This window comes from Camellia sinensis, chromosome 15, assembly GCF_055761805.1.
Source record: "Camellia sinensis isolate YWXY chromosome 15, ASM5576180v1, whole genome shotgun sequence".
In the NCBI taxonomy this organism is placed as follows: domain Eukaryota; kingdom Viridiplantae; phylum Streptophyta; class Magnoliopsida; order Ericales; family Theaceae; genus Camellia; species Camellia sinensis.
In genome coordinates, this window is record NC_138975.1 from 7,196,073 (window position 1) to 7,217,183 (window position 21,111).

Below are 21,111 nucleotides of genomic sequence, written 5' to 3' on the forward strand. Positions count from 1 at the left end.
AGAGAGTTGAATGTTTAGGTTTTTCTCACCAAATGATGTTCCATCCCCAGCATGGGGGGCGCAGTCATGCTTATATACTTTCTGCGTTCACCTCTGCATCTATTCGCTTATTAACATGTGGAGCTGATCTCCCATCCGTTAGCGCAAATCCAGCTAAACACCACCTACCTAAACCGCCAGACAACATTACCAGGAACGGGGCAGCCCGGCGGCGTCACCTCGAACTCATATGACCGGGCTACGTAACGAGTTTGACAGCACCACTCGCCGAGCTCCACCACAACCGAGCTTAGTAGCATTCCGGTACGACTGAGCTCCAGGCAGGTTAGGCCGGTTTTCAAAAGGCCTCTCTCGCCGAGCTAAATGTGCGAACCGTGAAACCAGGGCCGACAGACAATCACCTCGGCCAACTCTGGACAGACCCACGTTAGCTCGGCCCAAACATGCTCGGACCTCTCTCTGCCCAGCTTCTACCATGGCCAAAGCCACATTATAAATCTCCCTCTCAATTGCCCCTTAATTCCGTTCGCGCAAGCGTGATTGGGATTACATGATCCAACCGGGGTCGATTCTCCGCCCTACTTAAATCAGCAAGACGTTGACTAAGCTAATCCCCACGCTCGGTTTCTTGACTTGCTCGGTCGACGCTTTAACTCGTCATCTTGTCTCTTCAGTATTGACGCCGCCGTCAATAGGGACACGCGTCCTTCGCTCATTGGCCTTGTACAACCAACCCCGCCGCCTCTTCACATTCGAATTTTGGCGGTTCTTTTTTCTCCTATAAGCACGTCGCTTGCCCCTTTACATTTCTTTCTTACTGCTTCTCTTCCATTCTAGACGACCCAATGTGCCATCCTCTCTATCAAAAACCATTCTTGCCCTGGACTGTCTTCGTGCTCGAAGATTCGACCTTCACCCCCAAACTGGTAAGTTCTTCGTATCTTTTCATTGTTTTTCATTTGATACTCACATTTTAGGGCACGATAGCCATAGGTTTTAGGGCGTAGCTCCCCAAAGACCACCTCTGCCCCTTCTCTCTCTACTGTTCTTCAACTTCAGTGATAAACACGCAAGGATCTGGGGCGGACTGGGCTCCAAGTCTTCTTTTGATCCCAAAAAACACCAAAATCGAGCAAGTTGCAAGTTTGCAAAACTCGTGTAGGAATCGAGGTAACAGAGTGCTAGACCGCTCGACCGGGTTAATATTTGGTCCGCTTGAGCGGCCGAGCTTCTGGGTTTACCTCTGTGACCGAGATGGTCTGGCACTCCATCTGACCGAGCTAAAGTCGAGCCCATTTTGCGCGACCGCGCTCCCACTTACACTTACACTTCCTTTTACTGCAGAGTCCAAAGGGACCAAGCACCAACACTGACACTCTCAAAGGCTGAGCAGCCATCAAACGAAAGTTTGCCAAACCGACACAGCCGTGCTAAAACCAGTCGGCTTCACATGGGGCGTTACCACTTCCTGGTTGACAAGCCGGTCGCACTAGCCGCATTCTGGGAAGAATATGGCATCCCCGCAGACATACATCTCGAGCTTGGTGCTGAGGATACAACCCCTTGGGGTAGACTAGACCAATGCCCTTTCACCATGCTTTCCATTATCGAAGGCGGCCTTCGCTTCTTGGTCAATCCTCTAATGTGCGAGTTTCTGAGGCGCATCGGGCTAGCACCAACACAAGTTTCAACCAACACCTACAGAATAATAAACGGGATAGCCGAGCTAAACAACCAGCTAGACCTGAGTCTAGGATTAGCCGAAATTCTACGCCAGTACACCCTCGGGCATACAGGCGATGGACTTAACTACTATTTAAAGATTAGGCCGGGCAAGGAGAAGATTGTAACCGCACCCCAGATAAAGAAATGCACGACGATGACTTTTTCTGGGTGTCTGGGAATTACGAAACAGCCGACGTGCTCAGCTGGTACATCAGCAAGAACTTCGGTTCGACATGTAAGTCGTGCTCACTGCTCGGTCAATCCATTTTCCTTCACTGTTCTGTACTAATGTTCTTTCTTCTTTCCCACTTTGCATCTATCGAAGCCTTGCAAGCAAACTACTATAACCCCAACGAGGCCGCCATCAGAACCATACTGCGGTATCGTAACCGAGATTGCCACAAACTTCTCGGCTACGTATCGAGCTACAGATACACAGTTCCCCGCCGGAGTAGGGTTACAGACTTTCTCCGAGCACCATCTCCACCACCCGATCCAACACTACCGGACGTGCCCCTAATCCGGTAAACCGAAGAAGAAGAGATGGCCAAGCGAAGCCGCATCAAGAACCTCATCACCGCCACATCCACCGAGCTGCCGAGCATCCCTCCTCGCCCAGCTGCTGCCGGTCAAACAACTGGGGCGATGGTTGCTTTGGCGTCAACTACTGCGGCGCAGACCAGCAAGGACAGTCGCCGAGCCGGGAAAAGGCCTCGGACCGTAGATCTCACAGCCGAGCTCGTTGCGGAACTGAGCACCGATCAACCCGCGGTCGCATCTGAGCCAACACCACCTTGGAAGCCTCAGTTGAAGCACCAGGGTAAGGAGATCCTGGCCAACGCTTCGGTCAAAGGCGACAAAGAACACCTCCTAGCCTTCGACCTGACAAAAGCCCTACTCCTGTCGAGCGACGTGACCGGCAGTGACCACGTGCCCAACACCCGGCTTGTGAAGTCCTCGGTCAAGTCTATGACACGGGTAAGAATTCCGCATGCTTTATTCAAATTTTTTTAAGTGTTTGCACGGTTGGCTTTCTTTATTCAAACTCTTTTCTTGCAGGCCATCCAGAAACAACATCTTGTGATGGAGCGGATTCATTGACTCCGGCAAAAGGTGATCGATGCCACCAGCCAGGTCGAGCACCTTCAAACCGAGTTGGGATGGTCGAAGGCTTATTTGGGGATTACAAATACTGACAACTCCAAACTGCTCGGCCAACTTAGAGCCGTTGAGAAGGAAATGGACGCTTTCCAGGCCGAGTTGGCAGCATTGAAGTAATCAAGAAAAGATGGAGTGGATGAGACAAACAATGAAGGTTTCAAGGAGGCCGAAGAAAGCTACACCAAGCAAGTCGAGGCCACCAAGGACATATTCTTTAAGTCCGGCTAGAAGGCTGCTTGCGAATAGCTCGGCCAAGGATTTGGGACCAACGTGTTTGCTTCTCCCTAGGCTGCCTTTCTGCCAGCCTATATGGTGCCATATGCAAAAGATGTCTTCAGTGCCTTGCAAGCTGAGGCCGAGGAAGAAAGCGGGGACAACGCCGAGGACGATGCCGACGGAGAAAACCGCCCTAAGGAGACCGGCTAGGTTGAGTCCGACGCCCGAGAAACCACAACTATGGTCGACTTGGAGGCAGTTGCAACCAGGGACGACTTTGCTGGCCTTTTCCCCTTAGTTTAGTTTTTGAGAATGTAACCGGGCTGCCTGCCCCACCTTATGTACTACAGTTTATCATAAATGAAAAGTTCTCATTTTGTTTACTGTTGCACTGCTTGTTGTACTATGTTTCTTCATCTCGGCAGGAACCTTTGACCAGAGAAAAACATCAACTCCTTTAGCCGGGGTAAAGCATCTCGGCTAGAGCTTTTGAGTTGGGCAAATCATCAGCTCCTTTAGTTGAGATAAAGTACCTCGGCTAGAGTTTTTAAGTTGTGCAAATAACTAATTCTTTAGCCGGGATAAAGCATCTCAGCTAGAGCCTTTGAGCTGGGCAAATCACTAAATCCTCTAGCCGGGATGAAGCATCTCGGCTAGACCCTTCGAGTTGAGCAAAACATCAACTCCTTTAGCAAGAATAAATCATCTCAGCTAGAGCCTTTGAGTTGGACAAATCACCAACTCCTCTAGCCGGGATGAAGCATCTCAGCTAGAGCCTTTAAGTTGAGCAAAACATCAACTCCTTTAGCCGGAATAAATCATCTTGGCTAGAGCCTTGAGTTGAGCAAGACATCAACTCCTTTAGCCGGAATAAATCATCTCGGCTAGAGCCTTTGAGTTGGGCAAATCACCAACTCCTCTAGCCGGGATGAAGCATTTCGGCTAGAGCGTTTGAGTTGAGCAAAACATCAACTCCTTTAGCCGGAGTAAATCATTTCGGCTGAAAACTTCAGAGTCGAGCAAATCACCAACTCGTTTAGTCGGGGTACATTATCTCGGCTGAAACCTCAAAGTTGAGCCAATCATCAACTCTTTTAGCCGGAGTACATCATCTCGGCTTAGGAGGTGTTTACCTCTCGTGTACTACATCACTTTAATCACAATAAAGCTCATAAACAGAAACAGTTCCTTTGAGTTGGGCAAACCACCAACTCTTTTAGCTGGGGTAAATCATCTCGGCTACGCCACAAGAGTAAGCCCCTCAGACATTATATTACTTCGAACACCACAAACTTCTTCAACAAAGATAATGCACTTCAATTGTATTGACAAAAAGAGTATTACATTTAAAAGTGTAGGGAAAACAAGTCATTCCACAAAAAACTACATAAGAACGATAAAATACTAAAAATAGTACAGTTTGAGGTTAGCCGCATTCCATAGTCGGGATACACCTTTGCCATCCAAATCTTCTAAGTGGTATGCCCCCTTGCCCGCCAGACCGGTTATCTTGTAAGGCCCTTCCCAGTTTGCCCCTAGCTTGCCTTCGCCCGGCATTAGTGTGTTGCCCATGACCTTCCTTAAAACCTAGTCGCCAACTTTAAACGGTCTGGGGTGCACTGATTTGTTGTATTTCTTGCACAATTCTTGTTGGTATATGGCCACGTGGATCAAAGCTTTTTCTTGGCGCTCGTCAGCTAAGTCCAATTCCAGGACGACTGCTTTAGAGTTCATCTTGAGCTCAAAATTTTCACTACAGATGGTGGGCATGCCGATTTCCAATGGGATGACCGCCTTCATGCCGTATGTCAGGGCAAAAGGAGTTTCCCTAGTGGATTGCCTCAGGGTCGTCCGATATGCCCACAGGACACTTGAGAGTTCCTTGGCCCATTTTCTTTTGGCTTTCTCTAGTCTTTTCTTCAATCCATCAAGAATGGTCTTGTTTGATGCTTCGGCTTGGCCGTTGGACTGCGGGTAAACCGGGGTGGAGTTATAGAATTCGATCTTCAATTCCTCACAAAGTCCTCTGAATAAGCGCCCGTTAAATTGGGTGCCATTATCAGAAATCAGAATCTTGAGGACGCCAAACCGCGTTACCACATTCTGCCAGACAAACCGCTTAACATCTTTCTCCTTGATAGTCACTAAGGGCTTAACTTTAACCCATTTGGTGAAGTAATTCGTAGCCGTAATAAAGAACTTCCGATTGCCTGGTGCCGTTCGGAGTGGTCCCACTATGTCCAGCCCCCACATCACAAAAGGCCAAGGGCTTGTGAGGGGAAGAAGTTCTCTGGCCGACTGATGAATTCGGTGGGCGAACTTCTGGCACTTCTCACATTTTCTAACATATTTCTGAGCGTTCGCTTGCATGCATGCCACCAATATCCTTGCGAGATGGCTCGGAAGGCCAAAGATCTTCCCCTGATGTGGCTCCCGCATACGCCTTCATGAATCTCGTACAGGAAAGCTTCCAAGCTGTTTGGATGTACACACTTGAGGTACGGACCGGTGAATGACTTCTTGTATAAAGCGCTGGATAGAGAGAGCCAAAACTGCTCTGACTTCACCCGGACTTTATGCGCTTTCTTTTTATCGGCCGGAAGGGTCCGTTCTTTCAAGAAAAGGATAATAGGGTCCATCCAAGAAGGGCCAAGCTCGGTGTAGAATACTTCTATCTGCTCGGGTTCCTCAATACTAGGCCTTGGAAGAAACTCAATCAAGAGAGGACTGGGAGATGAATTGTTGACCATGGAAACTAGACCGGCTAACTCATCCGCACGACCGTTTTTTTCACGACCAATTTGTTGGACCCTTATTGCCTGGAATCGCTGGATGTGTTCTCTTACCAGAGCTTGGTACTTGGCCATTCTGTCATCTTTAGCTTCGTAGACCCCAGGCACTTGGTTGACAATAAGTTGGGAGTCGCTGTAAACCATCAGCTCGGTTGCGCGCAATTGGACCGCGCTCTTAAGCCCGGCTAATAGCACCTCGTACTCAGCCTCATTGTTTGACGCAGGGAATCTGAGTATGATAGTGTTCAATGGTCAGGCCGTCTAGCGATATCAAAACTATGCCCAACCCGGTGCTGTGACGATTTGAAGCTCCATCTACAAAAAGTTTCCACATTTCACCGATGAAGAGTTTCTAATACTCTGATGGGTCTTGGGAGGCTTGAAAATTGATGGGATCGCGGTCGCTCGGCTGTTCGGTTTCAAGTTCCCTGCTATCTTTTTCGTTGCCGGACACTTCTTCATCCTCCCTTGGCGATGCGGTACCGGACCGAATAGGTTAGTTTGTTATTCTCAAGTCTGTCGTCACATTGCCAGGCTGCAATACTATTCCGACTGGAAGTTCTATGGACGGGCACGCAAGTTCCGCGTCGCCAACATCACCCTGTTGTGCAATTTCTGTTGAGCCATCATTCGCTTCCTCGGTTACCGCGGTGAGATCCACCGAGCATACTAGGTGAATTCCAGGCGAGAATTCAACAACAAAATCTGCCAATGCTTGGGCTTTTATGGCCGTTTGAGGTTGAAACTTGATTTCGAATTGTCCCAATTCAACCGCCCACTTCAGGATTCGCCCGGAGAAATCCGCTCGCTCGAACAAGGCTTTGAGGGGGAATTCGGTCAACACGACGATTGTGTGAGCATGAAAGTAGTGCACTAATTTCCTGGAGGCCATCACCAACGCCAAAGCAAGTTTTTCCAGCGGCAAATACCTCGACTCTGCCGGTAGCAAGGTTTCGTTCACGTAAAAGATAGGAAAATGCTGGATACCTTCTGACCGGACAAGGACCATACTAATTGCATGCTAAGAAACTGCTAGATAAAGGTAGTGTTGTTCGCCGGGCTTAGATGTCACCAATAATAGGGCAAAAGACAAATATGCCTTGAGCTCGGCCAAAGCCCTGTCACATTCCTCATCCCATGAAAACTTGGACTTCAATGCTCAAAAGAAAGGGCGACAACAATCTAATGACCGGCTTATGAATCGGTTAAGCGCGGCGGCCATACTGGCTAGATGCTGCATGTCTTTTGCCGAGTTGGGCTACTTCAATTCTTGTATGGCTTTGATTTGTGTGGGGTCCACCTCGATGCCTCGGTTTGTGACTAGGAAGCCTAGGAATTTCCCAGATTCCACGCCGAAGGCACACTTTGAGGCATTCAGGTGTAGCTTGTGCTATTTAAGAATGGCAAACATCTCGGCTAGGTCGGATAAGTGGTCTACCTGATGCCTGCTTTTGACCACCATGTCATCGATGTAAGCCTCTATTGTCCGGCCTAGCAAAGGAGCGAACATTTTGGTCACCATCATTTGGAAAGTTGCCCAGGCATTTTTCAAACCAAAAGGCATGACTCGATAGTAGAATAGTCCCCTTAGGGTGGTGAAAGAGGTTATCTCGCGGTCGGGGCCATGCATGGCGATCTGATGATAACTGCGATAGGCATCCAAAAAACTGAGCCTGTTATGCCCGGCCGTAAGATCCACCAGCTGGTCTATTCTGGGCAGAGGAAAGATGTCTTTAAGGCAAACTCGGTTGACAGTCTTGTAGTCAACGCAAACTCGCCACTTCCCATTCTTTTTGGGTACTACGACCGTGTTTGAAACCCACCGAGGGTAGTGCACTTCTTGGATAGCCCGTGCTTCTAGCAGGTTCCTTACCTCCTCCACGACTACCTCGGCGTGATGAAGAACCAATCTCCTCGTTCTTTGAATGACAGGGCGTGCATCCGGGAAGACATTGAGTTGGTGGCAAATAAAGCTTGGATCAACGCCAGGTATGTCACACGACGTCCATGCGAAGACTTCGATATTTGCCATCAAGAAATCTACTATCTCAGTCCTTTCTTGGGCGGTCAGGCTTGACCCTAGCAAAAAGAACTTGTTTGGACTTTCGGCGTCGATCCGCATTTCCACCAATTCTTTAACAGCCTTGTCCTTATCCTTGGCACCTACATCATCAAGGACACCCTGGTCTTCCGGACCTTCAATCATTTGGACGAAGCCTTTGGCAGCTCGGCTCCCGTTCACTACCACGAAACATTGCTTCAACATGACTTGATCGCCCCAAATTTCCTCAACTTCCCCTATAGTCGAGGGGAATTTCATAACCTGGTGATAGGTTGACGCTACTGCCTGCATGGCATGAAGCCATCCCCTACCCAAGATCAGGTTGTATGTGGACGGCACTTTCAATACCCAGAACTCCACTTGCTTGACAACGGATCCGGCTTTGACTGGTAAGATTACCTTTCCCATAGGCCACTTCGGTTGTGAGTTGAAACCAACTAGCGGCGAAGTTGCCAAAGCCAAGTCTGTATCCTGGAGTTTGAGTTGCTTGAACGCATCGTAGTACATAATCTCTACCGAGCTTCGTTGGTCAATCAAGATTCGCTTGACATCGAAGTCTCTGACGCGGAGGGTGACTACTAGGGCATCATTGTACGGCGCTTGAATGCACTCTAGGTCCCTAGTTGAGAAGCTAATCACATCTTTCTCCTCGGTCTTTCCCCTTTTGATCGCGAGCTGGACTGACAACACTTCCCTCATATGTTCTGCTTTTTTTATCATTCCTCGGAGCTCGCATACACGCGTCGGCTCCACTATGTCGTGGATCACATTAACCACTCCTTGAGGAGGTGCCTCTAAGTCATCCGAACCACTCAGATCAGCCGGGGTGGGATGCGCGGCTCTAACACCCACATCAATGTAAAGGTCTAAGTGACCGGCTGCAACTAACTCCTCCAAGTGTTGCTTTAAATGCAAACAGTCCTCTGTTCGGTGTCCACGCTCCCTATGATATGTGCAGCGGTACCGCGGATTGAAGCCCTTTTGCGCATCGCCTAACTTAGCAGGAAATCGAACGTAGTCCTCGTCGCAGATTTCACTAAGTATGCAATAGATTGGAATCTTAAATACCGTGGTGATGCCCATCCGAGCGTTCAACCTTCTGTTAGCATTGGTTGAATCATCGCAAGGATATTCTGCTCGGTCATTGTGGCGACCTCTACCCCGGTTTCTATGATTTAATCCATGGTCAGATTCCCCGGTGCGATCATTTAGAGGGTTAGTCTCCTGTCCGACCGCGTGTACCTTGCCAGCCGCCCTTTTGTCTGTTACCACCGGATTTGTCTTCGCGGTGGATGCCACCGCATTATCCTCTACTCAGAGGTGCTCATTGATGCGTGGCATTAGTTGCCCCATGGACGTCGGTTGGTTCATTGTAAGCGAGTCTCTCAGCCTATGCCCAACCGAGAGACCGCGCTTATATTGGGTGATTGCCAGGTTGATCGGGCAATCTAGGATCTCGTTGAAGGTTTCCCAGTACCTAGAGTTGTATGCCTTGAGGGTGTCACTCGACTCCATCTTGACACTCAGAAGGTGGTTCACTTCCTTTGGCGTTTTGGTGTTGGTTTTGAAACGAGTCACGAATGCTTCCGCCAACTGCTGCCACCTCTCGATGCTTTCTTCTGGGAGTCTCTTAAACCATTTCAAGCCCAATTCGCCTAAACTGGATGGGAAAATAAAGCACATAAGCGCATCATTACGCCTGTGTCCAGCCATGACTTGCCGGAAGTGGCTTACATGCATGTACGGATCGCTTTTTTCGTCATAAAGTGTAAACTTGGGCTAGTGAAAGCCCGCTGGGAGCGACGTGGTCTCTATTTCAAGGGAGAAGGGGGAGGCGTTCAGCCTTGCCAAGTCGGTGTCCAAAGGAACTGGTACGGCCAAATGGGGCGGCAGCATCATAACCTCCTTATTATGGTGACCTCCGTAAGATAATCGTTGGAGTGCCGGCACCCTTTCAGGCTCCCGTCGGCGAGCTCGCTCCTTCAAGACGTCCTTCAAGTCCTCTGAACGGACGGAGTAAGAATATCTCGAAGTGGTCGACGGACGTGAGGGATGGTAGGTACTATCTTGCGCGCTAGACTTCTCTAAAAGCGTGTCTAGGTCCCCAACTCTATAGCTTCTGGTGATAGAAAGGGAAGGCGTGTGCCATTGGCTCTGGTTGCCTGAGCGGCGGGGTTGGGTGTGCTCATTGTGGTCTCCCACTCCAACTACACCCTTTCTTTTGACCTGTCGTTTGAGAGCTTCTATCTCTGCCGCCATTCTCTAGATGACGGTGTCTTGGTCCCTTAACTTGTGCTCCAGACATCGAGCATGCGATTCTCTTCACCGCCGGTGTTCGTCTGGGCTCCGTGAGCGACCAAAACTTCTGGCACGCTTATCTTGTGCATCTCTCGGAAGTCCTCCTGGGGAAATCTCTAGGTTCGCCATGTTCGGAATGGTGGGGAGTCCGTCTCTCCGTCTGGCTGACTCTAGGGTAACGCCGTCAATGGCAGACAATAGTATTTCGTCGTTGTTCGCCATGGAAGGCGATTAGATGAGCTTGAAGGACAAGGTTATGTTTGCAAATGCTTCCCACAGACAGCATCAATTGTATGGAGAGCAAATATTCGACAACGCCCGTACTCCTTTCGTCCAAGCTCCGCTTCTATCTGATCAACCTGCGAACGCAACGGCGGTGAGCTACTCGGTGGTGTGTTGCCGGAAAACCCTTCCGACGGTCAAGTCAGCACACTCACAGAGATAGAGAGAGAGAAGAAGAGAGTTGAATGTTTAGGTTTCTCTCACCAAATGATGTTCCATCCCCAGCATGGGGGGTGCAGTCATGCTTATATACTTTCTGCGCTCACCTCTGCATCTATTCGCTTATTGACACGTGGAGGTGCTCTCCTATCTGTCAACGCAAATCCAGCTAAACATCACCTACCCAAACCGCCAGACAACATTACCAGGAACGGGGGCAGCCCGGCGGCGTCACCTCGGACTCATATGACCGGGCTACGTAACGAGTCCGACAGCACCACTCGCAGAGCTCCACCACAACCGAGTTTAGTAGCATTTTGGTACGACTGAGCTCCAGGCAGGTTAGGTCGGTCTTCAGAAGGCCTCTCTCGCCAAGCTAAATGTGCAAACCGTTAAACTAGGGCCGGCAGACAATCACCTCGGCTAACTCTGGATAGGCCCACGTTAGCTCGGCCCAAACATGCTCGTACCTCTCTCTGCCCGGCTTCTACCACGGCCAAAACCACATTACAAATCTCCCTCTTACACTTAAAAATAAATTAATTAGTTGATTAATTAAGCCCGTTTAATAACTGTAATTAATATTACTTAAAAATTTAAATGCCTCTTAAAACATAAATTAAAATATTATAAACTCATTATCGCTGCCACTATCACTACTACCACCACCACCGTCATGCCACTGTCACAACTACCACCATGTCACCGCTACCGCTACTACCATCGTCATGTCACCACCATTACTACCACTACCATCACAACCACCATCGTCATGTCACCACCACTACTACCACTACCACTATCACTACTATCACTCTCGCTATCACTACCACAACTACCATGCCATTGTTACCACCACTGTCGCCCCCATTATGTTGTTGCCATCATCACCACCATAACTACTACCATCACCTTTATCACCATTGTCATTATTGTTATGAATATCATCATCATTTTACTACTACTATCATCGTTACCACCATTACCACGCCATTGCCACCACTACCGCTACCACCGCTATGCCACTACCGCCACCACCACCATCATCACAATATAAAAATTAAAATATACAATTTAAAAATAAATAAATTTCAAATTTTATCTTACACATATCAAACAATTTATTTTTAATTCAGCACTTAAATTTTTATCAAACAGTTTTTCAATTAAAAAAGGGCAAATTACAGAAATGGTCCATATAGTTTATTTGTGGTTTCATTTTGGTCCCTGCACTTCTAAATGCATCAATTTTGCCCCTGCAATTTGGTTTTTGGCTCGATGTAATCCAATAGTTAACAACTGTTGGGCTTTTGGATGGAAAACCCATGCGTGCCTTGTACGCATGGGACTTACAAGGGCAAGGTTGTCATTTCGACACCCTTACCCATTTTTTCCAATTCTGTAACTGATATATAGATATATGTACATCAAATATTATGTATGTAGGTTGAGGGCAAGACGAAGAAGATGAGAGAAAGAAAATGGAATCAATTTGTTGCCAATGTGGGTTAAGGGCTCGAGTATGCACATCTTAGACTGAGAATAATCCTTCAAGAAGGTTTCTGGATTGTCCCCGTTATGGAGTAAGTTAAAATATATATATATATATATATATATCTTTTTCCTCTGTTCAATCATGCTCTTTTGAATTTTTTGTGGTTTGATAAATGCAGATATGAAGTAAGTGAAAATAGATATATATATATATATATATATATATATATATATATATATATATATATATTATCCTCTGTTGAATCATTTTCAGTTGAATTTGTTGTTGTTTGATAAATACAGACTAGCGGTGCTTATGGGTTCTTTATGTGGGTTGATCATCTTTTTGATGCCTGAGTTCAAGAGGTGATTAATGGATTACTTAGAAGAATTAGGGTCATTGACGACCAAGTCCGATTGCATAGATGAAGAGAAATGAAGTTGTTGATCTTTGTAGTGATGTCATGGATATTTTTCTTATGGTGCTACCTCACAACAAAGCAAGATAAGGAAGTTACTGGTGGCAATAATGACAATGATTCGACATAAACTGGGTTGCTTCCTTTTTTGTGTATTTGGGAATGGGAATGAGAATTGTAGATGTGGGTGTTTCATGTTTTAATGTTTTGAATTTGGATTGTGTTAGTTTTGTGAACAATGCTAGAATAACATATGCAATGATAACCATGTGTAATGTTGTTTGAATGGTTGAAATGAAATGGGTTTTGTATTTTTGTGAATTGCAATGCCATTCGAAGATTATGTATTGAATTTTCTGAGCTTTGTGATCAATGTTAGACTGCAATTAGATTACATACAAATATATAATGTGTTGTGATTTGGTAATATTGACTGGCATTTCCAACAAACAAAATAATACAATGCCAAAAAACAATAAGAATAAAACAAAGACACTTGGTCAATATTCATTCATTAAACAACAAAAGGCAATCACATTGTTCACCAACAAAAGACAAGGTTTACCAACAAAACACAAAATAAATATAATAATTGATCAACAAAAGTGATTACAAACCAGCAAAATGATGAACACATCTAGTCAAAAAGTGTAACTACAAAAAATTGATCAACATTGTTAACCCTAGCAAAAAACGGTAGGTCATAGCAGTTCATGTACAAAAGACAATTGGGGCTTGTCCTTGACTGCCATTAATTTGCATTCTTGTTGTTAGTTGCACTAGTTATAGCTTGTTTCTATGGAGACAAGGACACAAATCTTCTCCCCCTAAACATGAATGAGTCTGTAGGTGCAGATGTTGATGACTGAGTTGTGGAAATGTAACTAAATGCAGGTGGTGGTGCTGACCTTGCCATGGTAGGCATGCATGATTAAATGCTTGGCCTTGCCTTTGCCTTGTTGGCCATGGTTGGCTGACTGCCACTAGCTCTTACAGGTGCTGTATTTTCCCTTTTGGCCATGCTTGGTTGATTGCCAATATCTTTTGCAACTGTTGCCCTTGCCCTGGTGGCCATGCTTGGTTGACTGGAACTAGGTCTTATAGCTGCTGTCTTTACCCTGGTGCCTATGCTTGGTAGACTGCCAATAGGTCTTGTATTTGCTGTCTTTGTCCTGGTGCCCACTCTTGGTTGACTGCCACTACCTCCTGCAGCAGCAACCTTTGCTTTACTCTTCCTTGCCATGTTTTGTTCAGTAGTCATTGAAGGAATTTCAACTTGGCTTGAACTATTATTATTCCTCACCTTCAAACATGGTGAAATGTAATGTAATTAATCAATCAATGCCTCATACAAATTGCAATGTAAGAGTCAAATAAATTGACAATAACTTTACTTACAGGTAGGTTTGCCTTTATAGCATTGTTTTCAACTGGTTGACCTTTAGTGTGTTTTCTCTTCAACTTGTAGGGTTTTTGGGTTCATCTGCCTCTCTCCTCCTCAATTTCTTTGGCTTCCCTGGTTATTTTTTCACTCTAGAGTGCAATAATGCATCTAACACTGACTTAGGCCACATTTCAGATCCATTGATGGGGTAGATTACTGGCTCATAAGAGGCCATACAAGTCTCTTTCTTGAACCAGTGTGCCACATATTCTTAAGGGTTCTCATGTTTATCATAAATGGCTGCTATTGCATGACAACATGGGATACCAATTAATTCTCATTTTCTGCATGAATATGTGCTATCTTCTAGATCAACCACAAATTGTTGTCCATTGAAGCAGTTGATCTGGTACTTTTCTTTCCCTAACCAAATTGTAATGCAATTGCATGCATTCAATTTCTATTTCTCTAGTCTTTTTTGGATGTTAGGACACATAGGACCCTCATATGCCCTCATTTTTTCTCTCCTTATTTGCATCATCTTTATCAAAATGCATTTAATATCCTCAAGCAATGGCAAAATAGTCTTACCTCTTACATCTAGAATCAAATTGCTGAAGCTCTCGCACATATTATTGTCCAACTCATCACACTTGCTATATGTTGTGAAATGGGACCTGCTCCAAAAGCAAGGTGGTTTGTTTGCCAACCATGTGATAGCTTCTTCATTTGTCTTCTTCATCTCTTCCATATGATATTGAAACCTTTGCACATATGTGGCTTTGGCTACATAAAACAAAATTTCTTTTAAATGGATGTCCTTGAAGTTGTCTTTGAAGTTGTTGTAACAATGCATAATACAGAATCTGTGCTCAGCATATGGAAGCACCTCTGCAACCACTGGAATTAGTTCCTATGACAAAAATAAATGAAAAAAAAGAAAAAAGAAAAAAACAAAACAAAAACAAAGACAACAACAATTAAAATCCAAGCCAAAAGCAAGTAACATAGGTTATCCACAAAATAATAATTAAATTAAGTTAAAGAATATTAAAGCCTTTACCTTTTGTTTATCAGATATGACTGTGAACCGTTTGTGGTTGCCTATCCTTAGATCTTCTTGCAGTATCTCTAGAAACCACTTCCATGAGGATTTTGTTTCCCCTTCCACTACAGCAAAAGCCACTGGAAAAGTGTTATTGTTACCATCAATGGCCACAGATTGAACCAACTGGCCTTTATAAGGACCTCTCAAATGGCAAGCATCCACTCCAATATATGGCTTGCAACCTGTAATGAAGCCTTTCTTAGAAGCCCCCAAACATACATAAATCCTTTCAAATCTAGACTTCCCTACATCATCCTCATCCTTATTTTCATCCTCTGGCTAAATCTCATGAACCTGCATAATAATGGTTGACCCAGGATTTGATCTTCTAATTTCTTCACAATAATCCCACAGCTTTGCATATTATTCCTCATGGTTGCCCTCAATAAGCTCTTATGCTTTCCTCTTAGCCTTATAAACTTGACTCTTTGACACCCCAACTTTGTGGTTCAGTTGCACAGCTTTTGGAAAAAAGACAAGGGCCATGTAAGGTTGGTCTTAAGTGTCTCTATGTACTGTTTGGACAACCATGTGGAATTGGCTTGTCTATTGTGGAAAACTCAGCCACAGTTATGTGTGAGGTGGTAGGTTTTTATTTGAAAACTTTTTTCCCTTGAACTTTAGATGTAAAAAGGACCCACTTGCATGGAGGCTTATAGGTGGCTCTCACCCTAAGGTTGTCATTTTTGACAAACTTGATTATTTTTTCAGTCTTTATAGCATGTTGTCTAACAGCATCTTTAAAGATTTTGTAAGTCCCAAACAACATCCCAACTTTAAATTGTGGCTCAACCATATCTGTATGCATATTAAATCGAGGGTACTTTTCTTTCTTCTTTCCATTGTCCTCACTTCTGTAACAATCCCGACTTGTGATTAGCTAGCTAACCATGATTAATTATGCTTAATAAGTAATTAAGGTGAAATTATGAGGAAACTGCATCTGTGTTGCATTATATGTGCTCATATCTGTCTAACGTAGAAATATCTGTTTGGATTTCTGTTTTGTTCTGTGAATTGAAGGCCTTATCAGCATCCGACCACGAAATTGACTTGGTTTATGTGTTATTTGGAAATTTTAGAACATTGTAGTAAGTTCAATTGAAAGTCGATTCGGAACGATTAAATTAAATTAATTAAGGCCACTGTGATTAGCTAAAGCTAAATTAATTAAGGCCACTGTGATTAGCTAAAGCTAAATTAATTAAAGACCACTAAGCAAGCTTTTATAAGGCCTATATACCACTTAAGACACATCTCATCTTTATCCTTATGAGCCCCAAAACGTGAGAAGAGAGGGAGAGGAAAGCTTGAGAATTGAATTCAACAAACAAAGAAGGAAGAAAGGGATTGCTAAACATTGGAGAAGAATTTGGAGGATTTTAGCACTCTAGAGCATAATTAAATATCTAAGGTGAGAATTCAAACTTTAGGTTTGAGTTTAAGTCATTCCATACATGTATTCAAGAGAAGTGAGCTAAGTTAAGCAAGAATAGAACTAGGAGGTAGAAAAGAGGAGCATCTCATGAATGTATGTCCATTTGAACACAATTTGAATTTGATTTCAAAGAATTCTCTCATGCATGTACCCATCTTACCTTTATTTTGAGAATTCATCTTGATTAACACCATTTCATACCAATTGATCATGTTTTGGAAGTTTTGAAGTCAAGACAATACATACATGTTATGTTTTTCAAGGAATTGAGCTTAGTTTTGAGCATTTGGCATGCTTTTAGGTCTTTATTTCATGAAATGATCTTGAATCTTCAATGTTTTCCAAGTTTAAATGTGTTTTCTCAAGTGTTTGGCCCAAAATGATGAGTTTTGTAGCCTTGAAGTTGAGTTTGGAAGCTTAGAGGTGAATCTGGAAATTCCAGAATTTGACCTCTTCGCTCGAGCGACAGACCCTGCACTCGAGCTGCCACCTTTGTTTTTGCATCTTCGCTCGAGCAACTAGAAGTCCACTTGGTGGTGAAATGCAAGCCCCTAGAAGTTTCATGTTTTTGTAGACCGCTCGAACATTAAGAGTTATGCTCGAGCGAGGACTTGAGTCTTACGCTTGAGCAACCGTTGAGCGTTCATCAAGCGCGAAAATCACACAACCAGTACTTTTTCAAAATTTGCAGACCGCTCGAGCGAAGGAAGTTACGCTCAAGCGGCTCCTCACATGTTTGCATGTTCACTCGAGCGAAGTAAGTTGCGCTCGAGCAGGACCTCTATTTTCAGCAAGTTTGGTTAAGTGTTTCCAGGTGCATTTTGGCATCCTCATTGCATCTTAGGCATTCCTAGGCCAAGATTAAGACACAATAATGAGAGTGAAGGCTAGAAACACACTAAGAACAAAATGAAATGAGTTATGTACAATCCAAGCGTGTGTTTCAGTAAATGTATCTGTTATGATTGGTGTAGGTCATACGTCGTGAACGGTTGATCCATTGGTTTGCTGCCAAGCTATTTGTGAGTAATAACTTAAAAGCTATGTTCGATATGAAATACTTTTTAAACAATATGATATGATATGAACTTTTTGAATGATACAAAAGGCTATTATGTGATTACATGAATGATGATCCACTTCTTTGAAATGTTTATGTGGTATCCTTAGCAGAGGCCCTCGCCCAAAGGACATAATATTGTGGCTTATGGTCATAAGGCCCTTGCCCGGGGAAGACAATTCCATGGCCCAAGCCGTCGCCCAAGGAAACAATACCGTGGCACAGGCCCTCGCCCGGGGGAAACAATACTTTGGCCCATGTATGAGATATGTTACTTGGTACCAGAGGTTCCAATGTGGAACTTAATAAGCTTGACCAAAGAGATATGCTTAATGCTAACGGATACACCACTCATGATATGAATATGTTTATGATTCTGTTTCTAATATGAATATGGTTATGCTTTTGTTCAATAAGAGATTTGAAGTTATATTTGTGATGGGCATCATTCATTTAAACTCTTTACTCTATTATTATCCACTGGGGTTCCGCTCACTATTTATATTACGTATGTAGGTGACCAGGCGTGTGACGCGTGACCAGGCTCAGAATTGAGGACCTGGCATATTAGTTTTGTTAACCAGCTGTTGTGCCTCCGATGAGGTTTCCTTTTATGAGTGAGTCAAGTTTAAATCGCTTGTGTTTAAGACCTTGTCTTCCTTTGGGTATAGAACAAGTTTTCTGTTATCTGTATATTGGGCTAAGTCCCTTTTGGCTATATTTGTAATGAATGTGACGAAGACTATTGCATTATGACATCATGTATATGTGTATTAAGTTTAAAAATTTCTATTTCATATATGTCTCCACAACTCAATGGACTATGTATGTTTCTATATTTGCTTCCGCAGCCCCTATTTATAAGTTAATCTGTTCAGAGGCCTTTGGTAATCCAAGGATTACTGGCCGGTTGTGACGCTAAACCTATAGGGGTGGGTTTGGGTTGTGACTGAGTGGTATCAGAGAACGTGTTTTGCCATACACACAAGTCTATATGAGCTTAGGGTGTCCTAGTAAGAAGTAGAGGTATTCTATCTGCATGTGTGGGTGTGTATTCTTTAAAAGCAAAAATTGAATCTAACCATGACCACGTGACATTGAAATGAATGATTTGAATATTGTGAAAATGATTATTTGTCTCTGTTTACCTATAGCAAATGGAAAATACAAGAAGTAATGGAACAACTAAATCATCTGAGGCTCGAATGAGCCGCATGGAATAAATGCTTGTAGCTTTAACTGAGGCAATGACACAACAACAGAGGCAACAACCTTTATCTCCTCTGTCTTCGCCGGTCCAAGTTGAACCGGATAACAATGACATTATCAACTTAACCCAGAAGTTCATGAAAATGAAACCACCAACTTTCTTAGGTGTTATTGAGCCGTTGAAGGCAGAAATGTGGCCACTTGAGATGGAAAAATTATTTGAGGTCTTTCTCTACTCTGAGACTCAAAAGGTTCTTTTGGCCACTTATACCTTAAAAGATGAAGCCCGTAGATGGTGGTTGTTAATTCGAGGTAGTAATGGGAATATGACATGGGCTCGTATTAATGAGGTCTTTCATGACATGTACTTTCCTCAATGCTTCAGGGATCGAAAAGTGTCAGATTTTCAAGAACTCAAGCATGGCAGGATGTCCATGGCCGAGTATGAAACCAAATTCGCTGAGTTGGTTTGGTTTGCCCCACACATGGTGGATACTGAATACAAAAAGGCGCAAAAATTTAAAGACAGCTTAGATTTGGAAATGTTTGACTGAGTAGGCGTTTTAAAGTTGTATAACAACCCCGACTCATAATTAACGCCAATTCATGTTTAAGTATGCCTAACAAGTAATTAAAAAGAAATCTTGAGTTAATTACATGTGCATTGCATTATTTTGCGTTTATATCTGTTTAACGTAAGAAGACCTGTTCATGCTTTTATTTCGGTCTGTGAATTGAAGGACTTATCGGCATCCGATTTAGAAATTGACTTGATTTACATGTTAACTGGGATTTTGAGAACCTTATGGTAGGTTTAATTAAAATTCGATTTAAAACGATTTAATTAGATTAACTTAATGTCCACTTATTTGGCCTTAATTAATTACACTTTTACTCAAGCCTACATAAGGCTCATACACCCCACTTGAGCCTCTTTTTGATATCATCTTTAAGCCACAGAGAGTTATAACATGAGAGAGAGAAAGAAAGAGACCAAGAGTGAGATTGGCTATCAACACTTGAGATTGAGAGGATCTTGCTAGAGATTGAACGCATTGGGCTTGGAAACTCAAGAATTCAACTTTTAGCACACATTTTGGGAAGTCTAGGTAACAATTTAACCCCAGAGTGTACAATTATGATGTATAGGACTTGAACTCTAATGAATTAGGTTGGTTGATGCAAGAATAGAGTTACAATTGAAGAGAATTGAGTCATTCCATACATGCATGCATATTTTCTCACATTTTGAGTTGAATTTCCAAGAATTCTCTCATGCATGTCTTAAATTCACCTTAACTTTGGGAAGTCATCAAGTCTCAAGTTGTTTTGTAACATTTGATTATGTTTTGAGAAGCTTAAGGTCAAAGAAATTCATACATGTCATGTTCATGGATCATTCATGAATTTTAAGTTGAATTTTGCACAATTAGCAAGCTATTTGGCCATGATTTCTTGAAAAGATCCTTAATTCATGATGTATTATGAACTTCTAAGTGTTCCTCAAGTTTTAGCCCAAAAAAATCAAGTTTGGATACTTAAAGTTTGAGTTTTGAGCTTTGGGAACAAATATGGAAATCCTAGAATTTGTACTTACGCTCGAGCGTAGGATCTCACACTCGAGCGACCACTCTGAACGCGTGCACTTCCGCTCGAGCGACCTGAAGAACGCTCGAGCGTGAAATGCAAGCCCCAGAAGTTCTTATGTTTTATAGCACGCTCGAGCGACAAGAGTCACGCTCAAGCGATGGTCTGAGTCTTACGCTCGAGCAAGGATCGAGCGTCCGTTGAGCGTGAAAAACAAGCAACCAGTACTTTTTTAAAGTTTACAGACCACTCAAGCGAAGGAAGTTATGCTTGAGCGACCCTCACATTTTGCATGTCCGCTCGAGCGAGGAAAGCCACCCTCGAGCGTGGATCCTGTTTTCAGCAAGTTTTTAAAAATGTTTTCAAGTGCAATTTTGCATCCTTATTTCATCCTAGGCATTCCTAGGCCAAGATTAAGACACCGTAATGAGAATAAAGGGTAGAAACACATTAAGAACAAATAAAATAAGTTATGTATAATCTGAACGTGTGTTTCAATGTATATATCTGTTATGCTGTGTAGGTCACTGTAGACACCCCATTTTTGATCGCCCTTAAGACTTGGGCATCACTAATTGCTTACTTGGTGATGAAAGTTGCGTAGTGCAAAAGTTTGATTTCTTTGGCAAGAGGAGAGTCAAATCCCAACTTCATACCCCTTTTTGGACCAAAACTATTTTGAATGGTTTTTATCCCTTAAAACCCTTTCTTTCAAAA

The 21,111-nt window shown here is 43.7% G+C and overlaps 1 protein-coding gene across 1 annotated transcript; it reads left to right on the plus strand.

Moving 5' to 3' along the window:
• Window positions 1–18,821: 18,821 nt before the first annotated feature.
• Window positions 18,822–19,361, plus strand: LOC145813836 (uncharacterized). The gene has a single exon (XM_082909960.1). It carries the CDS (start codon window positions 18,822–18,824, stop codon window positions 19,359–19,361), a length of 540 nt encoding a protein of 179 aa, XP_082766086.1.
• Window positions 19,362–21,111: the final 1,750 nt, after the last annotated feature.